A 27,219-nucleotide genomic window follows, 5' to 3' on the forward strand; every position below is an offset into this window, starting at 1 on the left:
GCGGGAACTACCACTCCCGTGATGCGTCGCGATTATGATGTGGGACACACCCTTGGTCTTCGGGGAGCGGGGCACGCCGAGGGTCCTCGGGAAACTACAGCTCCCACGACGCCTCGCGATTGTGACTTGACACACCATGGGTCTGTTTGCGTCGCGGTGTACGCCGGGATTTCAGCCCAGAACTACTTTTCCCATGATGCCTCGCCACGATGACCTAGGAGGGGCGTGGCCTTTCCCGCCGTCGCGCGGTTGCCCAGGGCAACGGGATCCCGGCTCCGGATCGCTGAGCGGGAAATCCCTGGCGGCCTCCGCGGAAGGACAACGTGGACGAGGTCAGTGGGGAGGGGGGGAGGCGTGCACGGGAGGCGGGGGAGGGCGGGCCGGGCCTCAGTTTCCTCCTCGGGAGAGCGCTGCTCCCCCTGGAGGTGGGGGGCGGCGTGACTGCGTCCCAGTGCACGCACTCCTGTCGACCCTGGACTTGCCCCGCGAACCCGACCCGCCCGCTGCCCGGGCGCGCATCGCCCGGCGGTCCCGGCCCGGCCCGGCCCCGCCCCTCCGGCCTCGCAGCTGCTCCCCGGCCGCCTGGGCTGCGTGGCGGGGCCATCTCCGGGGACTCACGCGTGAGCCCGTGGCGAGGCCGTGCGTGCTGCTCAGCGAGGCTGAGTGTCCCTCGCAGGGACGCTTTGGGGAGGGCGTGGATTCTGCGTTTGATCTGCAGCTAATAGCCTATGAAGCAGCGGGGCGGTGGCGCCCGCCTGTCAGCCCAGCTACTCAGCAGGCTGAGATGTGAGGATCGAGGCTGGAAAGTCCGTGAGCCTCTTATTACTACCAAAATAGCCAGAGGCGGAGCGGGGGCTCAACTGGCAGAGCACCAGTCTTGAGCTTTAAGGTCAGGGACAGAGCCCAAGCCCAAGCCCGGAGTTAGAGCCCCAGGACTAGCCAAAAAAAGAAAGAAAAGCACACCGTGCAGTATGGAGGGATGGGCAGCACAGTGAAGCCTGGGAGTCAGCCCTCGCGACAGATGCACGTTTACCTTGGAGAAACAAAACAAAAACCCCTGAAAAGATAAAGGGCTGGGGGACCCCCTTAGTAACGCCCCGAGTGCAGACCCCAATCCTGCCAGAAACACAAGGCAGGAGGAGGGCGGACGGCCGGGAGCCGTGTCTCCGTCTGTGTCCAGTGACGGCGGCCGCGCCCGGGGCCGGTGGTGACCGCGGAAGGAGAGGACTGGACGCGGCTCACAGTGCTGGAGGCCGAGGGTTCCCAACGGGGCAGGGAAGGCCTGTGACCCCCCACAGCACAGCAGAGCTGCGGGACCCGCAGAGCACCCCGGCCCGGCCCCCCCACCCCCCCAACAACCTCATCTGAGACCACAGACCCGTGCTGTGGGAGCAGCATTAGTCCCGCCTGCGGGGCCGACGCGCTGCCATGAGCCGCAGCCCCCAGCGCCCCCCTTCCCGGCGTCCCCAGCGATTTCTCCTCTCCCCCCAGAATGGCTTCTGCCAGCAAACTGCGTTATGGCCCGGGTGGCATGTTTGATCTCAGCGACCTCTCTCTAGAAGATTCCAAGATGGAAGCAGTCAGAAACCTGCCGGCCCGCCCGGGGCTGGCCCAGGCCGGCCCGGGACACAGCCGGTTCCTCAGAAGAAACCAAAGCGGGGCCCCGCCACGAGCGCCCGGCGGCCGGGGCCGGACGTCCCGGCCCAGCCCCGGCGCCGCGGCGCGAACCAGCGCGGTGCTCGCCAAGCTGGCGCAGATGGAGAGCAAGCTCCGCGGCCGCAGGCCGGCGCCCGCCCCGGCCCGGCCCGGCGCCCACTGCAGGAGCAGCTCCGAGGGCCTGGCCCTCCAGCAGGCCCGCGGAAACTTCCAGAAGAAAGCTGGAGACACCAGTTCCATCGCCACGCAGAGCCTGGGAGGAAGCAGGTTCCTCAAGACCAGGGCGCCCCCCGCCCGGAGCGCACCCCCGCACCCCCGGGCCGGGACAGCGGGCCGCGCCCGGCACACCCCAAGCGCAGAACCTGCTGGAAGACTTGACGCGCCGGACAGCGACGAGGAGGAAATGAAGGAGTTGCTGGGGAGCTTGACAGAATCTTCTAGACGTGAGGAAACGTGGACCAAGCAGAGCTCGGCTGCGCGTGAGGTGGGGGCGGTGGGGGTGGGGGGCTGGGCGCGAGGTGGGGGGAGTGGGGGGCTGGGTGCGAGGTGGGGGGAGTGGGGGCTGGGCGTGGGGGGCTGGGCATGAGGTGGGGGGTGGGGGGCTGGGTGCGAGGTGGGGGGGCTTGGGGGGCTGGGTACGAGGTGGGGGGCGTGGGGGGCTGGGTGCGAGGTGGGGGGAGTGGGGGGCTGGGTGCAAGGTGGGGGGAGTGGGGGGCTGGGCGCGAGGTGAGGGGGCTTGGGGGGCTGGGCGCGAGGTGGGGGGGAGTGGGGGGCTGGGCGCGAGGTGGGGGGAGTGGGGGCTGGGCGTGGGGGGCTGGGCATGGGGTGGGGGCTGGGGGCGAGGTGGGGGGCTGGGGGTGAGGTGGGGGAGTGGAGGGCTGGGCGTGGGGGGCTGGGCATGAGGTGGGGGAGTGGGGGGCTGGGTGCGAGGTGGGGGGCGTGGGGGGCTGGGCGCGAGGTGGGGGGAGTGGGGGCTGGGCGTGGGGGGCTGGGCATGAGGTGGGGGGTGGGGGTCTGGGTGTGAGGTGGAGGGGTGTGGGGTCTGGGGGTGAGGTGGGGGGGCTTGGGGGCTAGGCATGAGGTGGGGGGTGGAGGGCTGGGTGCGAGGTGGGGGTCTGGGTGCGAGGTGGCGGGGTGTGAGGGGCTGGGCGCGAGGTGGCCGTGGGGAGGGATTAGGGGTGAAGGGCTCCTTCACTCCCATTTTACTGTGGACTTTCCCCCTTCCTCTGGCTGTGCTGAGATTTGAACTCAGGGTCTGGCTTGCTAGGCAGGTGTGCTCTCCAGATCTTTTTGCTGTTGTTGTCGTCGGTCCTGGGGCCTGAACTCTGGGCCTGGCGCTGTCCCTCAGCTCTTTAGCCCAAGGCTAAGCGCTCTACCACTCGAGCCACAGCACCACTTTGGTTTTCTGGTGGTTTATTGGAGATCAGAGTCTCATGGAGTGTCCTGTCCAGGCTGACTTTGAACCTCAATCCTCAGATCTCAGCTCCTGAGTATGACAGGCTCCAGACTGGGTTTCTTATTTTCTATTTTTGTGTGACCAGGCTGACCTCAAACCCTTGGTCCTCCTGCTTCAGTGTCCTGAGTGCTGGGATTACAGGCGTGTGCCACCGCGCTGGGTTCTTCATTTGTGGAGCTCAGTTTCGTGAGCTCCGCTGGGTTGGGCGGGGCCGGACGCCCCTGGCTGAGGGCTGGGTGTGGCCGTGCGGCCGCGTGTGGTCCCGGATCTGTAACTGTGCCTGCTGTGTCTGCTCCCCTCTCCCCGGCACCGCCAGACAGCGCCTGCGGCCACAGGGCCTGGCTCTTTGGTTTCTTTTTTCCTAATTGAGGGGACAGTCACGTGATGCAAGCATCCCCACTACAGCACAGGGGGTGGCGCTGCACACCTGTGATCCTGGCACCGGAGCCCAAAAGGAAGGGTTGTAAGCTTGAGGGCGGCCGGGGCTGCACAGCCAGCGCCGGCTCAGCCCGTGCTACAGCACAGCCCTGTGGAAGAAAAGACATAAGTAGCCAGACCAGCGGCCATGCCTGCAATGCCAGCTGCTCAGGAGGCTGAGACGTGAGGATCACCGTCCTGAGGAAGGAAAGGTCTGGGCAGGAAAGTCTGTGAGACTCTTCTCTCCAGTTTACCAGCAAAAAGCCAAAGTGGGGCTGTGGCTCACGTGGTAGAGTGCCAGCCTCGAGTGATAAAGCTCAGGGCCAGCGCCCAGGCCGTAAGTTCAAACCCGAGGAAAAGTAGGCCGCTCGGGGGTGTGCCTGTTGTCCCAGCTCCGCAGAGGGCGGGTCGCTGCAGGACTGTCCGCCGTCCAGCCAGGTCTGGGGGCGCGTGGGTGTCAGCAGGTCTGGATGGTCACTTGTTCCCACGTGTCTTGTTTCCACGAAGGACGGTGAGACCCCGCGTGGGCCCACGGCGCTCGCCCTGCCCAGCTCCGAGCCTTTGGGGCCCCCGGGCCGCGCCGGCTCCGCGCACACCCCGCTCCCCGGGGGCTCGGCGCCCCCCGCGGCCTCGCCGCCCTCGCGCGCCTCCTCAGCGCCCGCGTCGTCGGAGCTGCGGCGGCTGCAGCTGGTGTCTCTGTCCACCCGCAGCGAGGCGGGGCCCTGGAACGCGCCGGCGTCCGAAGCGGCCACCGACAGCCCGCAGGGTACGGCCCACTGCCTGGGTAGCACGGGGGGGGGGGGGGGCATCCGGGCGGGACCCAGCTCCTGGGGCGCGGGCGCGGGCGGAGAGGCTGAGATTTGGAGGATTGTGTCTGAAGCCAGCGCGTGAGACCCTATCTCAAACAATAAGCCAGGTGTGGTGGTGTGCCCCGGCATCCCTTCTCTGAGGGAGGGGGACGTAGCCCGGAGCACCGCAGTCTGAGGCCATTCTCAATCCCTCTGGGGAAGGACCGCGCGCAGCGCCGGGCCGCCGGGCTCAGGCTCCGCTCCGCAGGCCTGGGCAGCCGCGGGTGCACGCCACCCCAGCTTCTCCCCGAGCCGGTGCAGCGGGGTTCGCGTTGATCTCAGCAGAGGGGTTTCAGGGCCCACGTCACCCACTCCGACCCATTACAGCAGCAACCTGGGAAAAGAACCTTCTAGAGCTACAGCCAACCCTGCGATTTGCTTCCCTTTTCATGGCTCATTTGGGGGCGCGGGGAGGTGGCGCTCACGGCTCGGGGAGCTCCACACGGGTGCAGACGCAGGCGTCTTTGTTTTGGTTTTTGTTTTTTGTCAGTTGTGGGGCTTGAACTCAGGGCCTGGGCGCTGTCGCTGAGCGTCTTTGTGCTCAAGACTGGTGCTCTACCACTTGAGCCACAGCACCACTTCTGGTCTTTGAGTGGTTCACTGGAGATCAGTCTCAGGGACTTTCCTGCCCAGGCTGGCTTTGAACCACAGTCCTCCCGTGTCAGCCTCCTGAGCAGCCGGGATGAAGCGCGGCGCCCGGCTCTCGGCTGTTGTCAGGACAGCGCCTTGCTTCCTGTCCACCCGGGCCGGGCCGTCCTGGCTTTCACAGCCCGGGATGGCGCAGGGTGCGGGTGTGCGGTGCCGGAGCGCAGCCCCCACCCAGCATCACACGGTGGCCCCGTGGCTTCAGGCTGGTTTGATCCACGTTTGGTGGCCCCGTGGCTTCAGGCTGGTTTGATCCACGTTTGGTGGGCCGAGGCTCAAACGCGGAGGGCCGAGGGAGGCACGCTGGCCCTCAGACAGAGAGTGCATGCGTGCAGCCGGGGCCGGGCCCAGGCCGCTGTCCCCAGCCCTGCAGAGGCAAGGAGGGGCTCGGGCCACCATCTTTATTCCAGACTTCAGAGTCAACATCCTGTCCCTGGAGGACCTGTCCCTGGAGGACCTGGCTGCAGACGTCAGCGGCGAAACCTCAGCTGGGGATTGGAGCGTAAGTGGCCCGGCCCGAGTGCGCATCCTTGGTCCTGCTGGAGTTGTGGTGCTGGCATGCAAGCAGCATGGCACTCCAGGGGTACAGGGGGGCTGCACCGACTAAGAACCCCTGCCTGGCCTGACGGGTGGGGTCACGCTGGGATCCCCGTGGGGGGGGCGAGGCTGGAGGATCCCCTGTTCCAGACCAGCTTGGGGGACAGGGTGGCATCTGTCTAAAAACCAACTTGGAAAGACCTGGTGGTACTGCCTGTAATCCCAGCTACTCTGGCGGCAGGGGCCGGAAACACACGGTCTGAGGACAGATCATGCAAAAGCACGGGACCCTAGCAGAGCCAAGAAAGGCAAAAGGTTCTGAGGTGTGGTATGAGCAGGCAGCACCCCGAGGCCAGGCCCGTCACCCTGTGCCCCCAGAAAGCCTGCGCTCCTGCTGCTGTGCTGCCCTGGGCGCCGTTGGGACAAAGTCCCCCATGGGCGCCCCCCCCCCGCATATCCAGCCCACGGGGGAGCCGGGCATGCCCCCCCAGGCTGCCCCCTCCCCCAGTGTGCCCTTGAGCTGCACCTCCAGTTCTCGGAATGTTCTGGTCAGTTTCCCCATGGAGCCCAGGTTGGCCTGGAGTTCCTCGGTGCGCTGGGATTACAGGCGTGCGTCACCATGCCTGGCTCAGATGTGAAACGCTTCCCCCTGTGCCCCTAGGAGGAAGGCAGCGGCAGCGGCAGCGGCAGCGGAGGGCCGCAGGCCTCGGGCTCCACGTTCCAGGCTGCAGCCAGCCCTGTGGCGGGGGACGAGAGCCAGGTGTCAGAGCGGCTGGGGGCCAGCGTGGCCTCCGAGCCCCCCTCGGAGTCCCCCTCCAGCCTGGCTTACTCGGAGAACTTCGAGCGCTCCCTGAGCCCCAGTGTCTCCGAGCCCGCACCCTCAGACACGTGCGGGACCCCCTCGGAGCTGTCCTGCAGCCAGAGCGCTGCACCGCACGCCGGGCCGCAGCCGCGCCCCGTTAAGGAGGTGGCCGTGCAGACACTGGAGCCGCTGGTGCCCGGCCTCGCCTACCAGTGGAGCCGGGGTAGGAGCCCCTACACTCGGGACACTTCTAGAATCTGGCTTGGCCCGGCGACCCCGGGAGGGCCTTGGGGCAGCCCTGGTTGCGGTGATTGGGGGGGGGGTGCACCCAGCTCCTCAGCTGGCCGCCCTGACACCTGCCTGCGGTCCCTGTCCCCCACGCTGCAGCTCGGCCTGGGGAGCGCAGTGCACAGGCCCCTGGCCCTATTTCCTCAGCTCCAGAGGGACCTTCTGGAAATTTCTCTCCCCCAGCTGGCTGGGCCCTGCCCTGCTTTGCCTGCCTGCTTCACCGCAGGCCTGCCCTGGGGAGGGTGCCTGGCACTTGGTGGTTGAATTTGCACCAGAAAGTGCTAGACTGTGTGTGTAACGTGTGCACACACACACTATACATATATACATGTGTGTATATACATATGTATATGTGTATAGTGTGTGTGTGTGCGCGCGTGTGCTGGTCCTAGAGCTTCATCTCGAGGCTGGGGTGCTGTGTCTGCATTTTCACTCAAGGCTGACACTCCACCACTTGAGCCACGGCACCACTTCCAGCTTTTTGCTGGGTTCATTAGATATGACAAATCTCTGATTTTCCTACCCAGATTGGGTTCCAGCCTCAGTCCTCAGATCTCAGCCTCCTGAGTAGCTGGGATTACAGGCGTGAGCCCCTGGCTGCGTAAGACAGGGTCTGTGTGGCCTCCTCCATGGAGGCCCTGCCTCTGCTCCTAAGCGGCCGGGATTGTAGGTGTGCGAGCAAGGCTGTGAGTCGGGTGCGGGCTGCGCTGTGCAGACCTGGGCTGGCCGGGTGCACAGAGGCAGCCGGGTGGCCGCTTTGTCCCGCAGGGGCCGGGGAGGCGGTTGTGGGGCCGGGCCTGGGCAGCGCCTACCTGGACCCAGTGCCCATCGCTAGTCATGTGGTCAGTGCGGATGCCCTGGAAGGTAAGAGCCCGGCCCTTCCGGGGAGGCGGGCGTGGGACCCCTGGGGGTGGGGTTACCCCTCCCCTTACCTGAGTCTGGATCCCAAACCTGCAGACTACTAGGGTGGGCCAAGAACCAGACTGCAGACTCTGGCCAGGCGCGGGCCCCGCCCACCGCCGCTCCACCCGGTGGATGGCCCCCAGGCCCCGCCCACCAGTGCTCCGCCAGGGGTTACCCAGCACCCAGGCCCCGCCCCTGTCCCCGCCCCCGCCGTGGGCCCCGCCCACCAGTGCTCCGCCAGGGGGTTACCCAGCACCCAGACCCCGCCCACCAGTGCTCCGCCAGGGGTTACCCAGCACCCAGGCCCTGCCCCTGTCCCCGCCCCCGCCGTGGGCCCCGCCCACCACAGTGCTCCGCCAGGGGGTTACCCAGCACCCAGGCCCCGCCCACCAGTGCTCCGCCAGGGGGGTTACCCAGCACCCAGGCCGCGGGCCCCGCCCCGCCCGGCCCGGCCCGGCCTGAGCGGGGCGGGGCCTCAGCCCTCACAGCCTACAGCCCCGCGGTGCTGGCGCTGAACGAGCTGCTCAAGCAGCAGCTGGGGCTGACGCGCCAGTTCGTGGAGGCCAGCCGCCAGCTGCACAGCTCCTTCCTGCGCTCCCTGGACGGCGACGCCTTCCACTACCACACGCTGGAGGACGCCCAGGAGGTGGGGGCGGGGCGGGGCGTCGGGGGGCGGGGCGGGGCGTCGGGGGGCGGGGCGTCGGGGGCGCGTCCCCCCAGCGCCCGCTCAGCGCCCCGCGGTTCCCCCCCCCCCGCAGTACATCCGGTGCCACAGGCCCGCGCCGCTGACCCTGGACGCCGCGCTGCGGGAGGTGACGGAGGAGCTGCGGGGCCCCGCGGGCGCCCCGGCCGCCAGCTGAGGCGGGCCGCACCGAGGCCACGCTGTTACAAAATGGCTTTATTTGGAGGTGAAACAGTAAAATCCACGAGAAACCCGGCGGCCGCGTGGCGTGGATCCGGTGTGCGCGCGCGCGGCGGGGCGGCGGCCCTGGCCCCGGCCTGTACCAGGCCGCAGGCCGAGCGGCGGCCGGGCGGGGCGCGGGCTCCCTCTAAAACTAAACTGCGCGTGGAAAAAGGAGGAGGCGAAGCCCGTGCCGCCCCCGCCAGGCCTGGCCCGAGGGCGGAGGGGGCCGGCCCGGGTCCCCGCCGGCTCAGCGGCTGGCGATGGCGCTCTGCGGCCGCGTGTGTGGCGTGGCCTGGCCCCATCAGTCTTCCTTCTCTTCCTTGCGTGCCCCGAACGTGGAGACTACGGGGGTGGAGCGGGGTCAGCAGCGCGGCCGGCACCGGCCAGCGCCGTCCCCTCCGCCCGCCCCGCCCCTCCGCCCGCCCCGCCCCGCCGCCCGCCCCGCCCCGCCCCGCCCCGCCCCGCTACGCACACTCGTCGCGGGCCTTCATGCGGGCGATGAAGGAGTAGCTCTTGTTGCGGCGGTAGTTCTCGTAGGGGTCATCCAGCGCCACGCCCACGCCCTTGTACTGGTCCCACTTGTCCCGCACGTCCCCGCCCTTGATGGGGTCCTGGATGCCCTGCTCCTTGGCCCCCAGGCCTCCAGAGCCACTCCAACCTGAGGGGTCGTGCGGGATGGTCAGCGCGCTGCGGCCAGCTGCGGCCGAGGCTGGGCAGTCACGAAGCCATGGGTGTGCGCATGGGCACACGCACCCCGGCCCGGGGCGGACGGCGCAGCCACTTACCCATCTTCACCAGCATCTGATGCCCCTTGTTCTCTTCCCCTAGCCTCGAGTCAGGTATGGGAGGCGCCGAGTTCGAACCCAGGCCAGCAGAGGAGCTGCAGCGGGGCAGTTTGGGTTGCTGAGTAGGGGCTCACCACCTGGAGCCCCCTTCTCCACCCACTGCCTGGCACACAGTGCGCCCCCAGTGTGGCTGGATTCTGTAGAGGCGCCTCGCACCCCTGGAAAGGGGGTGGCGGGTGCTTCCCCGCAGGCCCCGAGCAAGACTTACGGCGGGGTGGGGCTTCTGGAGCGGGAGCGGCGCCGCCGGCCTGGAGAGTAGGACTTGGAGCGGGAGCGGGATCGGGATCGGGAGCGGCTTCTGGAGGAGCGGGACCTGCTCCGGCTCCTGCGGGGCGGGTGAGCGGTCAGGCGCGCCCCCAGGCAGGGTGAGCCCGGGGCGGGGTGGCACGGTGGTGAGGGGTCGGCCCCCTCGGCGGGGCGGGGCTCGTACCTGGAGCGGGAGCGGGAGTAGGACCGCGAGCAGGAGCGGGAGCGCGAGCGGGAGTAGGAGCCGGAGGACTTGGAGGACCTGGAGTGCGAGCGTGAGGACGAGCGCCCGCGGCTCTTGGAGCGGCTGCGGGAGCGCGAGGGGCCGCTGCGGGAGAGACGCAGTGAGCGCGGGGCGTCCAGGGCAGCGGGGGGGGGGGGGGGGGGGGGGGGGGGGGCGGGGCTCACCTGTTCCTCTTCTCCTGGCCTTTCCGCCGCCGCGCGCGCATCTTGGCGCGGAAGAACTCGTATAGGCCGTTCTGCTCCCAGCCTTCGCTGTGGGGCAGAGCCCGGGGTTAGCAGAGGGGATGGAGGGGACACGGCGGGGGGGGGGGGGGGGGGCACGGGAGGGAACGTGAGGACACGGGGACGCACCTGTTCCGCGGGCGGTCGTGGGAGGGCGGGCTGTAGAAGGCCTCCACGGCGGCCAGCAGGCGCTCGCTGGGCGGCATGGGCGGCGGCAGGCGGATGTCCTTGGGGTCCAGGGGCTTGTACTCGTGGTCCTCTAGCTGCGGGGACACAGCGCTGCCTGCACCGCCCCGGCCCGCAGCCTCCCCCGCGGCCACCCGCCCCGGGCGCAGGCCCACCGCGGCTCACCTTCACCAGGGGCGCCATCAGCCCGGCGGGGAGGTCGAAGTAGGGCACGTTGGGGACCAGGCTGGGGTCGTCGTGGTTGACATGGGGGGGGCCCTGCCGCCGCAGGTGTGGGGGCTGCCCGTTGAAACCGTGGGGGGGGGGCCCGAAGTCGGGGTGCTGGGGCCCTGCCCAGGGCGGGTGCTCGTTGATTCCGGGGTGGGGCATGCGGTGGCTGGGGTGGTGGTGCGGGGGCCCCATTTCTGCTGAGAGAAGCAAGGGTTGGGGTGTGGGGGGGTGTGGGGGAGCAGGGCGTGGGGCGCCCGCGGGCAGGGCGTGCGCTCACCTGCGGGGAAGTCCCCCTGCGGGTAGTCAAAGCGGTGCGGGTAGGGCGGCCGCTCGAAGGGGTGGCGCGGGGGGAAGTCGTCCTGCATGAAGCGCGGCGGGAAGCGGTTGAAGTTGTGGGGGTGCGGCGGCTGGCTGAAGGGCGGGTGCTGCTGGTGCGGGGGGAAGGGCCCGCGGAAGTGGGGCGGCCGCTGCATGCGGAAGGGGGGCTCCCGCTGGCCCCCGCCCCAGGGCGGCTGCTCGTGCTGCCCGCTCCAGGGGCCCTCGAACGGGCCGCTCCAGTTGGGGTCCGGCTGGGTGCTCCAGGGCGCGTCACGCTGGCCGTTCCAGCCGGGGTCCCCGCGCTGCTCGCCCCACATGCCCTCGTGGCCGCTGCTCCAGGGCGGGCAGTGCGGCGGCCCGCCCTGGTGGTGCGGGAAGGGTGGCTGCTCCGGAGGCTGCGTACACATGGCGGGCATCAGAGCTGGGGCCGCGGGGGTGTGGGACTCAAGGGCATGCCAGCGGGGGGGGGGGGGGTTGGGGTGGGAGAGGGAGGAAGGGGGACTGGAGGGGAGCATCCTGACAACACCGGCCCACGCACATCCACGCATCTGCGACTACTGGGATCAGCTCTAAACCGGCCTCAATCCCCCATGCTGGGCCCGCCCGGGTCGGTTCTGGGGACCCCGTGCGAGCCTCGGTCCCCTCCCAACCCCAAACATGGGCACGGTGACAGGGAGCTCAGTGCTGGGGGTTTCTCAGGCCGCAGCCGGGGGACAAGGACCTGCACCCCTGTTCCAGGGACACACAGCCCAGCCCCACAGCACGTGCCAGCTCTGGACCTGAAGACGGAGTGCGCTGAGTGGGGCGCATCTGCAGCCCCACAGCTGGGCTGTCTAGAGCCCCTTCTGGCTGCACCCCACAAGCTGCAGGACACCTCCGGCAGCACCACCCAAGACGACGTGAACAGCAAGGACGGGATGGTTGCGCAGTTACCCCCCCCCCCAAGGATGTCAGTGGCAGCCTAGGGCCCTGGTCTGGCGGGAGCGGCCCCTGCCCAGCCCCCAAGATGCGGTGTCTGGGGCTCAATGTCCCCCTCCCCACCTTTCCCCTCCGCCTCAGTACCTGCTGCTGGCCCCACGGAGCCACAGGGTGCGGCTGGTCGAACCACGGAGGCTTGTTGGGCGGGATCTGCTCGTGGGGCCCAGGGCCCCGCGGCCCCCCAGCCCCGGGGTCTGGCACCCCTCCTGCGGCATCGTACTCCGATGAGCCTGGCATCTGGATGGGAGGCTTGTCATCTAAACAGGGAGGGGCCGTCAGGGGCGCGCGGCCAGCGCCTGGCTCTGGACGCACAGCGCTGGGGGCGACGGGAGCCAGCGGGCCGCACGGCACGGCACGGCACAGCAACTGTCGCCAGGTCTCCGCCGGCCGCCCTCGCCCCTGCCACCCCGCCACCCCTGCCCCTCCAGAGGAGCACGGGCGCCCCCTCCCTCCCCACCCCAGACAGCCTGGCGCGCTGCACAGGCCACCCCTGCCTGCCTCTCAGCGGCGGGCTTGCGGGCCGCGCTCGGCCAGGCCTTGCTCCGTTTTCTAACGTTAGGATGAGGGAACCAGTGACAGCGCATTCCGCCTGGCAAATGTAAAACCCGGCGCAGCCATCCCACAGCCAATACGCGGGGCCACAGGTATTGCCAAGTTGGTTCCCTGATTCTGGAATATTTACGAGAGTTTGCCAGCAGCCCACCCCGGGTGTGAAATTCCTCCTTCAAACTCCCACGTTCTGTTAGCGCCGGAGCGTCACGCTTCAGGACACTTTGGCTCTCAAGTTTGCGGACTGGGAATATCAAAGCTGTGCACTGCTAGACCGGACTTCTCACTGGGTAGCCCCACCTGGCCTTGAACTCGCAACCTTCCCGCCTCTGCCTTGGGAAGGCAGGGATAGCTGCCCGTTTCAGGTCTTACATGCTATTCCCGTATTTGCACACGCACGCACGCCTGCGTGACTGCAAGGCTGCAGTGCAGGCAATGGCGGCGGGGTCCCGTGCGTGCCACAGCGCCCCAACCACACACAGCAAGCCCCTCTTGCTGTGCTTTCCAGGCTAGAACAAAAGCTATCGACCTCCCACCTGAGCAGTCCACGTGGGCAGCTCCCCGGGCCAGCGTATAGGCAAGGGGCGGGCGCGGGGATCCCTACCGGGCTGCGTGGTGGGTGGCATGGCCGGGGTGGGCGCAGGGGCGGGCGGTGGGGCGGGCGGCGGGGTGGCCTTGACCTCGGCCTCCATGGGCGGCATCTGCTGCTGCGCCAGGCTGCTGACGAAGTCCTCGTGCTGCGTCTTCAGCGTCTGGATCTGCTGCTGGAAAGCCAGCTGCACGGGCTGCACCACCGACGAGTGCTCACTGATGAGCGTGGCCTGCGGAGGAGCCACTCAGCGCTGCACGGACGTGGCCACCACCGCATCCCCAGTGCTCGCTGGCCACTCCGGCGGCCGCTCACCTGGTACTGGCCCAGGCCGAGGGCCGGGCTCTGGAGCTGCTGGATGATGGAATCGTCGAAGTAGCCATTTTTCTCCCAGAGCTGCAGGAGCTGTGTGAGGAGAGGCGTCAGGCCCCGCGGCCCCCCCAGTCCCCCGACAGCCCCGGCCCCAGCCCAGCGGCCCCGTACCCGGGCAATCTTCTGCTGCTTGTCCTCCTCCACGGCCAGGAAGCTGGTGCAGTAGATGGGCACCACCACCTTCTGCAACGCGGCCAGCAGCTCCCGGGCCTGCTTGCGCTGGCTGTGAGGGAGAGACCTTCCGCGCGTCAGGGCCCTGGACGGGACCCGGCCACGCGCCCGTTACCATCGTGGCTCCAGCCACGGCGCCCTCCGCCGCCTCGGGAGACACCCCCCACCCTGCGGGCGATGCTGGCTCCCTGAGGCCCGCTCCCAGGGTGGCAGCGAGGACCGGAGCCCGCCCTGGAGGGCACCGTGGCCAGCCCTCACCCCCCACCGCGTGTGGGGACAACGCGTCGGGCATGGCGCTTGTCTGAGCTTCATCATCAGCACCACAAAAACCAAATCAAGCCAGCAGCTCGGCGTGGGGCGGGCGCGGGGTGGCCCGGCCTCTGATGGGGTTGGGCGAGCTGAGGGGAGAGCCGCTGGCAGGTGGACGGCTGTGCGGTTAGAAAGGCAGGAGGGGGAGAGGGAAGGAAGTGGGGACCACGGGGCAGCGGGGCTGGAGATGGCGACTGCGTAGGTGTGTGTGTGGGGGGACAGCAGCCTGCGGGGTACACGGGGGGGGGGGTGGAGGGGGTAAGACGGCAGCCTGTGGGGCATGTGGGGGGGGGCGCGAGCAGCCGTGCGCACACGCAGGGAGGACCCCGCCTCTCCACAGACGGAGTCACCGGAGCCCGCGCAGAAGCTCACCCGGCTCACTCAAAGGCCACCGTGCCACCACACACGGGGACCGGGCGTGGCGAGGAGGGCCGAGGGGGCCAGGCGGCCTTGCCCACGCTCACCAGTGGTGCAGCACGTCGTTGATGAGGTAGATGAGGTGCAGCCGCAGCTCGAAGTGCGCCCCATCGGCCGTTATGCGGCTGCGCAGGTGGCCGGCCATCAGCTCGCAGTGTGGCGGCGACTTGGCATTGCTAAACATCCAGTTCTTCCCAGCCTGCGGGCGGAGGTCGGCGGGTGAGGCTGGCGCCCCGTGAGGCCCAACGCATGCGTGCACGCCCGCCTGGTGGGTGCTCACCGAGATGGCGTCCTTGGTGCACGTGTCGATGATGGGCTGCAGTAGGTTATCAAACTCGTTCATGTCCAGCTGCGTCTCCTCCAGCAGCTTCTGCATCTGCTGCTCCACGGCATGGGCCACAGCCGCCGTCACCTGCTCCTGGGGGACAAGGCACAGGGGTGGCATGAACGACCCCTTGGCCATGTCCCGAGGGCAGGTGCGGGCTGGGGGCCGGGGCTGCGGGCCGGGGGCTGGGGCTGGGGGCCGGGGCTGCGGGCTGGGCACACCTGTCGGAGGGCCAGCAGGTGCTGCTCCTGCTGCTGCAGGTTCCACTGGCTCTGCTGGATGAGCTCATCCACAGACGGGGCGCCCTGGGCGGGTGGGATGGGCGCGGCGGGCGCCGGCGGGGGCTGCGGCAGGGGCGGCAGGGCTGCGGCCGGCTCCAGCTCTGGCGCCTGCTGCTTGCAGAGCACTGGGGACACGAGCAACCAGGTGAAGACTCGCCACCCTTGGGTGCCCCGGACTGCTCTGTGTGTCCGTGCAGAGAGCAAGGCCAGCTCCAGCCCGGGCCTTCACTCCCAGCCCCACTCCCCTCCGAAAGCCCAGGAGCCCTCACCGCTCCATCAGCAAGTCTGGGTGGCAGGACAGCGTGGCCACGGGAGCCATCTCCCCACCCCTGGGCGTGCCCACAATCCCTGCCCCAGCTGCCTAAACCCTCCTCGCCTGCAGGGCACCCAGGCTCTGGGCCCAGCTGGCTCGCCTGTGGCCCCCAGGGACTGCTGTGCTCAGGGTCCATGTCCCGCTGGAGTCTGTGGCCAAGCGGCCACTCAGCAGGGGGAGCGGGGCATGCGCCCGTTCTAATGTGGAACCAGGTACCAGGGAAAGCCCAGCTGAAAAGGAAACCAGCCTCCAATTCCGCCTCTGGTTCTGCCTGAGGCAGCTGGAAGCTGGCCCGCCCAGGGGGCTCGCGTGGGCCCACTCGGGGCTGGACGCGCCCCTCCCTGACACCTGCTCCTCTCACTTCTGCAGCCCTGCACATCCTGGGAGCTTGCTAGCCTTTGGTCCACGCTTGGGCCACCTTACAGCAGCCCTGCACCGCACCATGCTGCAGAGGATCGGAAACGCACCAAGCATGTTCTAGAAGGCAGACCTGCCAATGCCTCCCTAGACATCCATAATCTGTGCCCCCCCACGCTGCAGCCTCACCTCCAGCCAAGCCGCTGGCCCCCCCCGCCCCCCCCAGCCTCTTCCCTGGCCTGCAAGGCTAGGCTCCGGGTCCACCCAGCCAGCTCAGTGGCGCTGCTCCATCTGGACAAGGTGCCCCCAGACCCCACACAGCCAGCACCGGCTTGGGGTGAGGGGAGAGGGTGCAGGGAGAGGACCCCGGGCTCAGCTCTCCCCAGCCATCTCACATGGCTTTCTGCTCAGCCTTGCTGTGCCCACACCCATGGCCCGAGGAGTCCACTCAGTCTCACCGCCCTCCCCTGCCAACTCCATCCACACTGTCCTGCCGCCCAGCCCGCACGGCAGCCTCACAGCACCGGGCTGCAAGAGCCACGCTGGACTCGGGAGTGCGGGCTAAGGGGCAGTCCTCTGGACACCTCACCCCACACAGACACGCAGGCAAAGGCCTGGCATGACCGCCCCAGACCCCGTCCTCTCTGCACACGCAGGGCTCCCGGCCTGCGGGGCCTCTCCAGGTTCTACAACTGCTTCCTCCACCCTGAAGCTCTCCCAGGACCTGTCCTCTGATCTACCCACTTAATGTGTGTGTGTGTAGTACTGTGACTTTAACTCAGGACGCAGGAACCCACCTACATTTCTGCACAAGGCTGGTGTTCTACCATCTGAGCCACAACTCTGCTCCTGACTAAACTCTGGGCGAATTGGAGGCCAGAGTCTGACAGACTTTCCTGCCTGACGTGGCTTCTAACTGCCACGATCCTCAGTCTGCTGACTAGATAGGAAGACAGGCGGGAGCTTCCGGCGCCTGGCTGCTTTGCCACCTTCTAAACTGGATGACTGCGGCACAAGATGTGCGTTGCCGAGGCCCAAGTGAGGCGTTGCAGGCCTCAGCAGTTGCAGCTCCGCCACCGGCGCCTATGCAACAAGCCCCTGGGGCTCACCACTGCGGCCTGACAACACGGGTGGGTGGGTGCAGTGACAGCCAGCGACAGGGCGCGGCCCCACCCGGGGTCCGTGCATCACAACCGCACAGAATCCTCCCTGGGCCCACGGCCCACGGCCCGGGCCGGCAGTTCCCGGGCCAGACCCAAGCGCCCACCACCTTCGCGCTCCAGAGCACCCGGCGCTTCCGAGGACGCCATGGGCGGAGGGGGCCGCCCCGCTCCGGGGCCGGCGGCGGGCAGGGCGCGGGGACTCACGCTGCTGCTGCTCCAGAGCCAGCTTGCACTTGTAGTAGCTGTAGAACTCGCCCCCGAACAGGAACGAGAACTTGGGGTTGTCCTTCTGCTTCTCCATCGTCATCTTCTCAAACTCGGGCCCGTTGCGCGCCACGAACTGGGCGAGCTTGTCGATGACATTCCGGAGCTCCTGGTCTGGGGGGCGGAGGGGAGCGGGGATGAAGGGGGGATGAAGGGGGGAGGGAGGGAGCGCGCGCCGCCCCGCCCGGCCCGGCCCCCCGCAGCCCGCGCTCGTACGGGTCCCGACAGGGGCCACCCGCCCGCCGGGAACGCGGGGCCCCGCCGGGGAGGCCGCGGGCGCCGGCGCGAGGCCCCGCCCCGCCCTCTCCCGGGCCCGGGACTCGGGAACGCGGGCCCGGGACCCGGCCGGGAATCCCGGCGGGAGACACGCGGCCCCGGCTCGGGGCCGGGCCTCACCGTCCGGCGGCAGAGGCATCTCCATGGCTCCGGCCGCGGGGAAGGTCCTGCGGCGCCTCACGATGGCCAGCAGCGCCGTCAATGAAACCCGGCCGGAAGTGGCGCGAGAGGGCCGTGTGCGTCCGGACGCTCGGTCCGCTTCCGCCCGTCACTTACGGCCGTTGCTGGGAAACGCCGGAAGTGAGGCGCAGAGGTCGGCGGGAAAGCGGTCGCGCGCCCGCGGGGCTGCCAGGGCGCAGGCGCGGGCGCAGGGTGCGCATGCGCGGCTCGGGCGCGACGCGGGCGGAACGGACACAGCCGCAGGCGTTCTCCACCCCCCCTCCCCGCCCTTCGCGCGGTCAACGGTCCGAGAAGCCGGCCGGCCTCCGTCGCGCCGAGCGCGCGGGGGAGCCGAGGTGAGGCCGGCCCCGGAGCACGCGCGGCGGCCGCGCCCGGGTCGCGGGGCCCGGACGCCGTCCGCACCCTCGGGGGTTCTCTCCGGGCTGACCGAGGCTCGCCCCGATCGGCCGGCTCTGAGCCCGACCCCGGCAGGCCTGCCTCGGTTCTGACACCGGAGCCGTGCCGGACGGACCGGCCGCGGCCGAACCTCGCCGTGGCCAGCGTTTCCGCGCACGCGCGCGGCCAGCCCGGCCCCCCGCCCTTCCCGCGAAGCCTCCGTCGGGGAAGTCGCCCGCGGCCTAGCGCGCAGGCGCCCGGCGCACCCGCCGCCCAGGCCCCGGACGGGGCGCGGCCCGGCCACTGCGAACCCCCAAAAGAGAAAATGGCTCTTAGGGGCCACGCCTTCACCTGTGCAAGCCCAGTTCGCTGGTGCGGGTTCCGAGCTCGAGCCCGGGGCCTGGGCCGGCCCGAGCTTCGGTGCTCCACGCCCGGCTGTGTGGGGAGCGCCCTGGCCATGGAGACTCCCAGGCCTGGGCCGCTTCCAACCATGACCCTCGGCCTTCAGCTCTGAGCTGGGATGAGAGGCAGGACGGGGGAAAGCAGATGCCGAGGGGTTGAGGGGGAGGGAGGAGATACGTTCATGTCGTGTATGGACATGTCAAAATGCAACCCCTCTGTGCAACTAGTTGATGCTAATAAAAACTGCGGGGGGGGGGGGGAAGCGGGTCTTTGCTACGTACCCCAACATGGCCTCCACTCCTGCTCGTCCCACTCGCTGCTGAAGGCTGGGTGCACAGCGCTCAGGCAGCCGGTGGGGGTGGCGCGTGGTTCATGGACGGAGCCCACGGCCACGGCGTGACTCGCGGACACCTGCTGTTTGTGCTACCTTCGGGTTTTCCCAAAAGGTTTCTCCCACGTTAGTAAGGCGCAGAGCTGGCGGGTGAGGCTCCGCCGGGAGGTGTATCAGCCGTTCGGAAGATGATGCACCGCAGAGCCGGCTGGCGGCCCGCACCATTCACCACACACAGCGTGTCCAGGCACGGGCCGTGGCCACGCCACAAGAGCGCATGGGGACAGCACAGGATCTCCTCCATTCTGTCCTCTCCCCGTAAATGAAGGCCAGAGAACCCCAAATTCCTCCACCTGCCTGGGCTTTCTTTTTGGTGGATCATGGGGCCTGAACTCTGGGCCTGGGCGCTGTCCCTCAGCTCTTCAGCTCAAGGCTAGTGCTCTACCACTTGAGCAGCAGTGCCACTGCTTATGGGGTGCTGAGGACTCGAACCCAGGAACTCATGCATGCGAGGTGAGCGCTCTACCACTGAGCCACTTCCCAGCCCTGTGTGCTATCACTTTGCTCTACAGCGCCACTTCTAAGTTCTAATGGACTTTCCTACCAGGGCTGGCTTTGAACTGGGATCCTGAGTCTGGGAGGGTGGCACAAATGGGGAGCGTGGGCGAGTAGTGGTTTGGGCTAAGTTCCGCTGGAGGAAGCCGTGGGATGGGCTGCAGGAGCGGTGTGAGGGCCATGGCCACTCTGGTTACGTGGCCGAGGTCAGCAAGTCTGCCATCTGGGTGCACATACCAGCCCAACAAGACAACAGCCAGGCACACAGGTACCACCTGAAGTCAGATACTCGGGAGGGGGCGGTCATGGGAACATGATAGAGGGCCAGCCCAGGGCAAAAGCTCATGAGACCCCATCTCCACCATTTTAGAAAAGCCAGTATGGTTGTACACGATGCTTCCCAGATGGGGTGAATGGAAGAGGACTGGGGCCCAGGCCAGCCTGGACACAGACACAAGGTTTTATCTCAAAAACGACCAAAGCAGAAAGGACTGGGGGTGTGGCTTTGAGTAGTTGAGGGCCTGCCTGGCAAGCATGAAGTGAGTTCAAATCCTGGCACGACCAAAAAGCAAAGCGACACTGCTGCGTGACGCTGGGCTGCAGCTCCTTTCTTCCACCACCAAGGATCGTGTCCTGAACTGGCAGTGAGGCGCCGGGCCGCCGCTCCCGCACACCCCGCACAGTGCCGAGACCACTGCCAGGCCCTTGAACAATGGGGTGCGCCCTGCCGAGTCCCCTGCACCCCACCTGCCTCCCCGGGAAAGGCGCTGTGCCTCACTGACCTATGAGCCTCACAGCTCCTATGAGCCTCAGTTTCCCCGCGGAAGGCGTGGGGGAGGGGAGCGTGGTGAGGGCACCGGTTTCGTCTGTCGGCTTGTGGCTGTGCACACGTGTGCCCTGAGTGTGTACAGAATTAAATATCCCATTTATTAATTTATAAACCATAAGAAAACCAAAGCGATCATTTCCCCCGCCAGCTGACTGCATGGGGAGGAAGACACAGGAATGCGCGATCTCCATCCACACCGCAGCACGTCCCGCGGCTCATCCCCACCCGCAGCTGTGCGCAGCCCCACGCCATGCCTTCCGGCTGGACCAGAACCAGCAGCAGCGCTGACGGCCACGGGCCACGCCCATGGTGCCATGGGCCACGCCCATGGGGCGATCCCCGGCAGCCAAGAAAGCCAGCGAGCAGCAAACCTCCTAAGATAGCCGACCGCGAATGCGGTGCAGCTGCGGCAGGGGAGGGCGTGGGGCCCGCCCCGGCTCACCAGGTCAGCCAGGGCCCCCGAGACCGACAGGATCGTCTCCCCAGTAACCAGGCCATGATCCTCACCCCACGCATCCGCCCATGGCCCCACGCCCCACTCGTCACCATGGCAACAGGCGCCCCACTGCTGCTCAACATTTACAAGCATTTCCCATCCACACGCCGGCCCCTGGTCCCCAACGGGCCACGGCCTAATGCCACGCAACTGCAAAACACCCCCGAAAATGCACCACCCCGGTCACGCCAGGAGCAGCCCACGGGCCAGCCTCGGATCCCCAGAGGTGGCCACGGCGTCCACGCCGACAGCAGCACCTGTGGCCGCACCTGACACAGGGACCGGAGCCTCGGCGGAGCTGGGGGCGGTTGGCAGGGGGGTCCCGGCCAGCTGCAAACCATCTCACCTGGCACCGCCGTGAGTGCCACATGGGCCACGTCCTGGGCCCACAGGAAACCTGTGCCAGCCCGCGTGTCCAGCTGCCCCTCCTCCACACCTGCACCCCCAGAACGCCGCCTCTCACCGGCTCTGCAGCCACGGTGACCCTGCTTCACCAGGCTGGGTCCTGAATACCGCACACAAAGTCACCCAAGGATGTGGCAGGTGCGTGGGGCTCAGGCCGCGCAGGTCTGACCCGGCTTCCCCTGTGCCCGGTGGGGGGGGGTCCGGGGAGTCTTGCTGCCCGCCTGGGGTCCTGCGGCGGCCAGTCACGTGTGTCCCAGCACCGCCCCACTCTGGGCTCTACACGTCGTAGCGGCTGAGCGTGTAGGAGTTCGCGTGGCTCTGACGGCCGTACTGGAAGTGGTCGGTCAGGGCGCTGCTGCGGCCGTGTGCAGGGAACAGGGCGCCGTTGTGCGGCCGCTCCAGCAGCCCCAGGTCTGCCCCTGACACCGGGAGGAGCGGCTTCCGGGCCTGCTGGTTGGCATCGTACTTGGTCTGAAAGGACAGAGAGTTCACGTGTCAAAGCCGATCAGGAGCTGGGCATGGTGGCGCATGCCTGGAATCCTGGTTGCTGGGAAACGGTGGCTCAAGGCCAGCCCGGGCAAAAACTTGGTGAGATCTCCGTCTTAAATGAACCAAGTGTGGTGGCACGCGCCTGCAATGCCAGCACTTGGACTGGTCGGAGGCCAGGCCCGGGCAAACACACAAGCCAAACAGTCATCAAAGCAGAAAGAGGGAGGCATGGCTCACATGGTGGAGGGCCGCCTGGCAGGCACCGCTCCCCGGGTTCACTCCCCACACCTCCGCCACCTACTGCCGCCACTTGGGTGGGGTTTGCCACCAACCAGGACAGACAAGGCTGGCCAGTCTGCGGCCAACCTGCCATAGACTACACATGGCCACGGAAGGAGGGGGGACCCAGTTGAGCCTCGCCACAGGTGCATGTGCCAAGGCCCTGTGGCTGCCCCCGCCAGGCCCCAGGCCTCACCTTGTTGTACAGGAAGACCCCCAGGATGGCCGTCATCATGCCCAGCACGTTGGTGCTGGTGACCGGGTTGCGCAGCATGATGAGGGACACGGTGATGACCAGGATGCGCTTGGTGGCGTTGGCCACAGAGTAGCTGAGCGGGCTGACGAGGCTGAGGATGCTGAAGGCGATCACGTTCTGCGCCAGGTTGCAGAAGCCGCTCACGGCCAGCAGCAGCAGCGTCCATGGCCACTGGGACACGTAGGTCTGCGGGGATGGGGGCAGAGATGGCCATGGGTGGGGTGGGAGGTGGGGGCAGGTGCCCAGCGGGGCCTGCGCGGCGTCCGTGACCCCAGACCCTCCGGGGCCCAGCGGCCCCACCCCCAGCGGACGCCAGGCCCTGGAGCTCAGGTGCCAGCAGACAAAGGGCTGCGTTCTGGGGATGGAAGGTTCTGGAAATGTGGCCTTGAGCTTGTCACGAACCCAGTCACAAGAACGCAGGGGTCTCTCCTGGCTGTGAGTCCTCGGGCCTGGCTAGTGCCTTTGTGTTTTTTGGCGGAGCTGGGGCCCCATTGGGCCAGGCGAGCCTGCCACTGGCCCCTCCGAGGGCCATGTGGCAGAGGCCATGCCTTGAGAGACAGGAAACAGAGGTAGGAGGGGGGGAAGAGTTCGGGAGGCCTGGCTCCCACAGCCCTTCCCTCCCCGCCCCCACCTCAGAGCCTTCCTGTTGGGCCTTGGCGTCCCAACCCCAGCAGGAGCCACGGAAACAGCTCCCGCAGGGAGAAGGGCAACAGGCCACCTCCCTTGCTCTTAGCGCAGATGCCGCCTACAGTGGTTCTTCAGGGGGGCCTGGTGGCACATGCCTCTAGTCCCGGCTACTCGGGGAGGCTGAGGCAGGAGCATCACATGAACCCAGGCATTCCAGACCAGCCTGGGCCACAGGGCAAGATCCCTGAAAAGGCGGGAAAAGTGTCAGAACAAGAGCTGAGCGAGACGGTCAGGTGGCCAAAGGCACCCATGCCAGCAGGCTCTGTGCTTGAAGCTTCCGGCCCGAGTGTGGCGGCCACTGGGAACCAGGACTCAGCTCACAGGGGAAGCCAGGCCGCGCGGTGCCCGGCCCTGGCTGTGGAGGCCACATGGGTCCCAGTGCTCCAGGGCCAGCAGGCGAGAGGACAGGCTAGATGATGCTCACTCACTGTGGGACCTTTAAGAGGCGGAGCTTCGTGGGCGCTCCTTCTCCGGTTACAGGGGCGGGCCTGGCAGGGGGCGGGCCTGGCAGGAGGAAGGGAGGTCTTGGGCTGCCTGTTGAACTCCTCTGGCTCCGGCACGGCCCATCCAAGGGCACCACAGGCCCAGCCCTCGGTGCTGTCCCATCGCGCCGCGCCGGCTTCCTGCCTGGCTACCTTGGATGGGGAGGCAGCGGCGCTACCGTGCTGTTTGGGCCAGACAAACCCTTTTCCTTTGTTTTTTTTTTTGGTGGGTCGTGGGCTCGAACTCTGGGCCTGGGTGCTGTCCCCTAGCTCTTTAGCTCAAGGCGAGCGCTCTTGAGCCACAGCTCCACATCTGGTTTCTGGTGGTTTATTGGAGATGAGTCCCACGGAACTCCTGCCCAGGCTGGCTTTGAACTGTGATCCTCAGATCTCAGCCTCCGGAGTAGCTGGGATGACAGGCGTGGCCACCGGCGCCCAGCAACCCCAGCCCGCCGCGCGCACATGCGGGCTTTGACACAGCCTCGGGAAACAGGCCAATATAACAGATGCCAGAAGAAGGATCGCAGAGCCACGGCGGCCGGCCCGGCCCTGCGGGGAGGCGCTGCCCCGGAGCCGGACACTCACCAGGTCACTGCTGACCAGGAAGGCCGAGAGGTCCACGAGAACCCACGTGGGGATCATGAAGAACACAGCGTGGCAGCCCAGGATGTTCAGGAGCCGGAGGTGGTGGATCCGCGAATCTCTCAAGACCTGCAGGGAGAGAGCTGCTAAAAATGACCGAGAACTGGATGAGCTGTGCCTCAGGGCGGCTGCGCAGGCGCCTGCCACGCTGCGAGCCACGGCCGCCCACTGCCACGCGGGAAGCGGCGCCCATAATGTTGTGACCCCAGGACACGGCCACCTCCCCTGGCACAATGCCACACGGAGGACCCCAAAGTGCTTCTTTGCCTTGTCTCTGCTCTCCCCATATTCACCGCAAAAGAGGGGTGTGTGTGTGTGTGTGTGTGTGTGTGTGTGTGTGTGTGTGTGTGTGTGTGTGTGTGTGTGTGTGTGTGTGTGTGTGTGTGTGTGTGCAGGCGCACGCAAGAGCCAGTCCTGGGGCTTGAACCCAAGGCCTGAGCGCTGTCCCTGAGTGTCTTTGCTCAAGGCTGGTGCTCTACTACCACGTGAACTGCAGCACCGCTTCTGGCTTTTTGCTAGTTCACTGAAAGCTCAGACTTTCCTGTCCTGCTGGCTTTCACCCACAGTCCTCAGACCTCAGCCTCCTGAGTCGCTGGGAGGACCAGTGTGACTCCCTGTTCCCTTTAGAACAGAGAACCCTCTTGGGGACCTGAGCACACGGGGGGGGGGTGGGGGGGGGAGAGGGGGGTGGTGCACTGTCCCCTGCAGGGGCCGTTACCTTCTTGGAGAAGATGTTCTGCAGAGAGAAGCACAGCGTGGCGGCCAGGGCGCTGACCAGCCCCCACGTGTCGAAGGACAGCTCGGTGACCGTGGCCAGCAGGACGCCGCTGATAATGGGGATGAGGGACAAGTACACCTGCAGGGACCAAGGACTGTGCTCGCTCTCCTGGCCAAGTCTGGCTCCCCTGGTTGGGACAACCCCTCCTCGGGTCACCCATGGCTCTGTCCTCCCATGTCCTGTGCTGCCTGGTGTCCCGGCCCAGCCTGGTCATCTGGCTCCGCCCACTGGACCATCTGCTCTCCATCACAGACCCGGCCCGCACACTGCAGGCCTAACAGCTGTTGGCCGTGGGGACGACACAGGCACTGGTGGGAGAATTCTCCATGCCTGAGGGGCCACCAGGTTCCACAGACCATGGGGAACTGTCCTGGCTTTTAGCTTACCCCTGAGCTATAAAAAAATTCTTCAAACAAGGTCAGGGCTGGATGTAACAGCATGCACCTGTAATCCTGGCCCTCGGGAAACTGAGAAAGGGGATCAGAGTTGCCAGTGAGCAGGGGCTCCACAGTGAACCCGTATCAGAAAAACAAAGACCAAGACGAAGCCAGGCGCCCAAGGCTCACGCCTGTCATCCCAGCTACTCAGGAGGCTGAGATCTGAGGATCACAGTTCAAAGCCAGCCTGGGCAGGAAAGTCCATGAAAGTCTTATCTCCAATGAACTACCAAAAAACCAGAAGTGGCGCTGTGGCTCAAGTGTAGAGCACTCACCTTGAGCTGAAAAGCCAATGGACAGCGCCCAGGCCCAGAGCTCAAGCCCCATGATACCAAAAAAGAAAAGCAGACGAGCTGGAGGCATGACTCAGCAGGAGAGGGTCCCCCTGGCAAGTGCAAGTCTCCAAGTACAGGTCTCAGTACCATCCAAAACAAAAAATAAGAGACAGGCCGAGGCTCAGGGATTCACACCTCTCACATAAGCTACTTGGGATGGAGGTCAGCAGGGCAGTTAATGAAACTCCATCTCAACCGACGTGCCCACCTTTTCTAGCTGCATGACAAGCGCGACAAGCCCTAGGTAGAAGGGGCATGGTCCAGGCTGGTATGGACAAAACCACAAGACACTTAAAAAAAAACCCACAAAAGCTGAGAAAGCTCACGCGGAGCTCAGGCAGCTAAGGCCCGTGCAGCAAGCACAAGGCCGAGTTAAAATTCCAGTACTGCAAAAGCAAGGAGAACCCCCAAAGAGCCACAGCAGAGATTTCAGGGGCCCCCCCTGGGAGGGCAGCGTGCCGTCTGGGGGATGGAGTCCCAGCCCCCCTCCCCTGCGGCCCCCCTCCCCTCCGGCCTTCGGGTGCGGTGCCTGTCCCCTTCAAGTCCCAGGTCCTGGAGGGCTATCAGTGATCGGCCTTATCTGCCCACTGGGTGGGGCCGCCACGTGGGCTTCCTGCCCAAGCCCAGTACAATGTCCCATGGAGCCCGGAAACCCGATCAACACCACGGGTTCTTGGGCGACACACCTGCACCTGTGTGTCACCCTTGCCTCTGACCCCCAAGGGCCAGTCACACCTGACGTCAGCCTTGGGGTAGGAGGAGGGTGCACAGGTCCGCCAGGCTGTAAGAAAGCATCCAGCCGGACTGGGCCCGGTTCCCAACAGCTCGTGCGGGGCAGCCGTTCGGCTCCGCCCAAGTCACACACAGCGAAGGCTATCGGTGTCCCCCCAGAGGACTCCAGCGAGGACCCCAGGAGTCCCAAGAGCCCGGAGGCAGGAAGCGCCGGGCTGGGCACACTCACAGCCCTGGCTGGCACCAGGGGCATCCCCTCCTTCCCGCCGGGCGCCTTTCTGTGCCCAGGTTATCAGCGCGCGGCTTTCATGTCCAAGACGCGGCCCCAGCCGTCGCCCGACCTCTGGGTCCAGCATCTCACGTCAGATCTCCACGTCCACTTCCCGCGGTTCTGTCTGTACAAGCTCCGTCCATTGCCCAGGTCCCGGGCCGGCCAGCCCCGGGGCGAGGCCGCACGCAGGGGCCAGCGCCGGCCCCGAGGCCCCGGCACGGCCCGTCCGCCGCGGGGGGGACCCCCGGGAGCCTCCCCGCCGACTTCCCTTCCTCCACAGGAAGCCGGGCCGCCCACGTCAGCAGCCCGGGCCCGCGGCCCCCGCGCGGGGCGTCCTCACCTTGGTGCTCTGCTTCTCCTTCATGATGATCCGGGACAGGAGGACCACCCAGATGGGCATGGTGGCCTTGACTGCAAAGAGAGGGACGGCACTCACCGGGAGGCCGGGCGGGGGCGGTCCCGGGGCTCGTCCGTTCTCGGCGCCTCCGGTCCCTTCCCCCGCCCGCGGCCTGGGCGGCCTCTGCCCCGCGCGCTCCTAACCGGGCGGAGCGGCCCGGCCCCCGCACCCACCGGTGTGAGCGTAGGACACCGGCACCTTCCAGATGCTGACGTGCGCCGACACCGACGCGAAGTACTTGCCGAAGGCGAGCGGCAGCACGTAGCGCGGGTAGAAGCGCGGCGGCAGCAGCGGGCCGGCGGCCGGGTGCGGGCCGGCGGGGCCGGAGACGGGCGGCGCGGGCGGCACGCGCCAGGCGCGCAGCAGCGGGGGGAGCCCGGCGCACAGCGCCAGGATGTGGCACAGCGACACGGTCACCGGGAACGGGAAGGCGCTCAGGATCACCTTGTTCACCACGTTGCCGCCCGCGCTCAACGCGTACCACAGCAGGCACAGCGCGGCCACCCGCGCGCCCTCGCGCGCCCCGCCGCCCGCCGCGCCCGGGCCGCCCGCGCCCGCGCCGGGGCCCGCGCCCGCCGCCGCCGCCGCCGCCGCCATCCTGCCCGAGCGGCCGCCCCTTCCCGCCCGCCCGACTGCCCGACGCCGGCGGGGGCGGGGCCGGGCGGAGGCGGGCCCGCCGGCCAGCGCCGCTCCTCATTGGCTGCCGCGGCTGCGCGTCAGCGCCGCGCGCCCCCCGACGCGCCAGCCACCACGTCCCGAACGCGGGCCCCG

The 27,219-nt window shown here is 67.7% G+C and overlaps 3 protein-coding genes across 4 annotated transcripts; 1 reads left to right on the forward strand and 2 right to left on the reverse strand.

Annotated features, from left to right (window-relative positions):
- The first annotated feature begins 196 nt into the window (after positions 1-196).
- LOC138811016 (uncharacterized protein C19orf44 homolog) lies at positions 197-8,490 on the forward strand. The gene is made up of 9 exons (XM_069998495.1): positions 197-332; positions 453-786; positions 1,492-2,140; positions 4,037-4,295; positions 5,433-5,524; positions 6,221-6,584; positions 7,418-7,513; positions 8,032-8,198; positions 8,311-8,490. The coding sequence occupies exons 1-9, from the start codon at positions 197-199 to the stop codon at positions 8,410-8,412; spliced, it is 2,199 nt and encodes a 732-aa protein (XP_069854596.1). The 3' UTR covers positions 8,413-8,490.
- On the reverse strand, positions 8,434-17,292 carry LOC138810980 (calcium homeostasis endoplasmic reticulum protein). 2 transcript variants are annotated; one of them, XM_069998420.1, is made up of 18 exons: positions 17,211-17,292; positions 16,755-16,928; positions 14,658-14,842; positions 14,392-14,529; positions 14,159-14,310; positions 13,326-13,437; positions 13,158-13,247; positions 12,858-13,074; positions 11,789-11,961; positions 10,686-11,121; positions 10,364-10,602; positions 10,142-10,275; positions 9,956-10,042; positions 9,732-9,875; positions 9,510-9,626; positions 9,242-9,336; positions 8,929-9,114; positions 8,434-8,798 (listed from the first exon to the last, which is right to left on the reverse strand). In XM_069998420.1, the coding sequence occupies exons 1-18, from the start codon at positions 17,233-17,235 to the stop codon at positions 8,758-8,760; spliced, it is 2,745 nt and encodes a 914-aa protein (XP_069854521.1). In that variant the 5' UTR covers positions 17,236-17,292; the 3' UTR covers positions 8,434-8,757. The 2 variants fall into 2 exon arrangements, with proteins under 2 accessions (XP_069854521.1, XP_069854520.1); XM_069998419.1 differs by having other exon boundaries at positions 13,326-13,470.
- A 2,543-nt stretch (positions 17,293-19,835) lies between these two features.
- On the reverse strand, positions 19,836-27,045 carry LOC138811017 (solute carrier family 35 member E1). Its single transcript, XM_069998496.1, has 6 exons — positions 26,622-27,045; positions 26,392-26,462; positions 24,217-24,354; positions 23,442-23,567; positions 21,628-21,873; positions 19,836-21,134 (listed from the first exon to the last, which is right to left on the reverse strand). Exons 1-6 carry the CDS (start codon positions 27,043-27,045, stop codon positions 20,940-20,942), a joined length of 1,200 nt encoding a protein of 399 aa, XP_069854597.1. The 3' UTR covers positions 19,836-20,939.
- Between the last annotated feature and the right edge of the window lie 174 nt (positions 27,046-27,219).

The sequence above is a fragment of the Dipodomys merriami genome, unplaced genomic scaffold (assembly GCF_024711535.1).
Source record: "Dipodomys merriami isolate MVZ:Mamm:240054 unplaced genomic scaffold, mDipMer1.0.p SCAF_519, whole genome shotgun sequence".
Lineage (NCBI taxonomy): Eukaryota > Metazoa > Chordata > Mammalia > Rodentia > Heteromyidae > Dipodomys > Dipodomys merriami.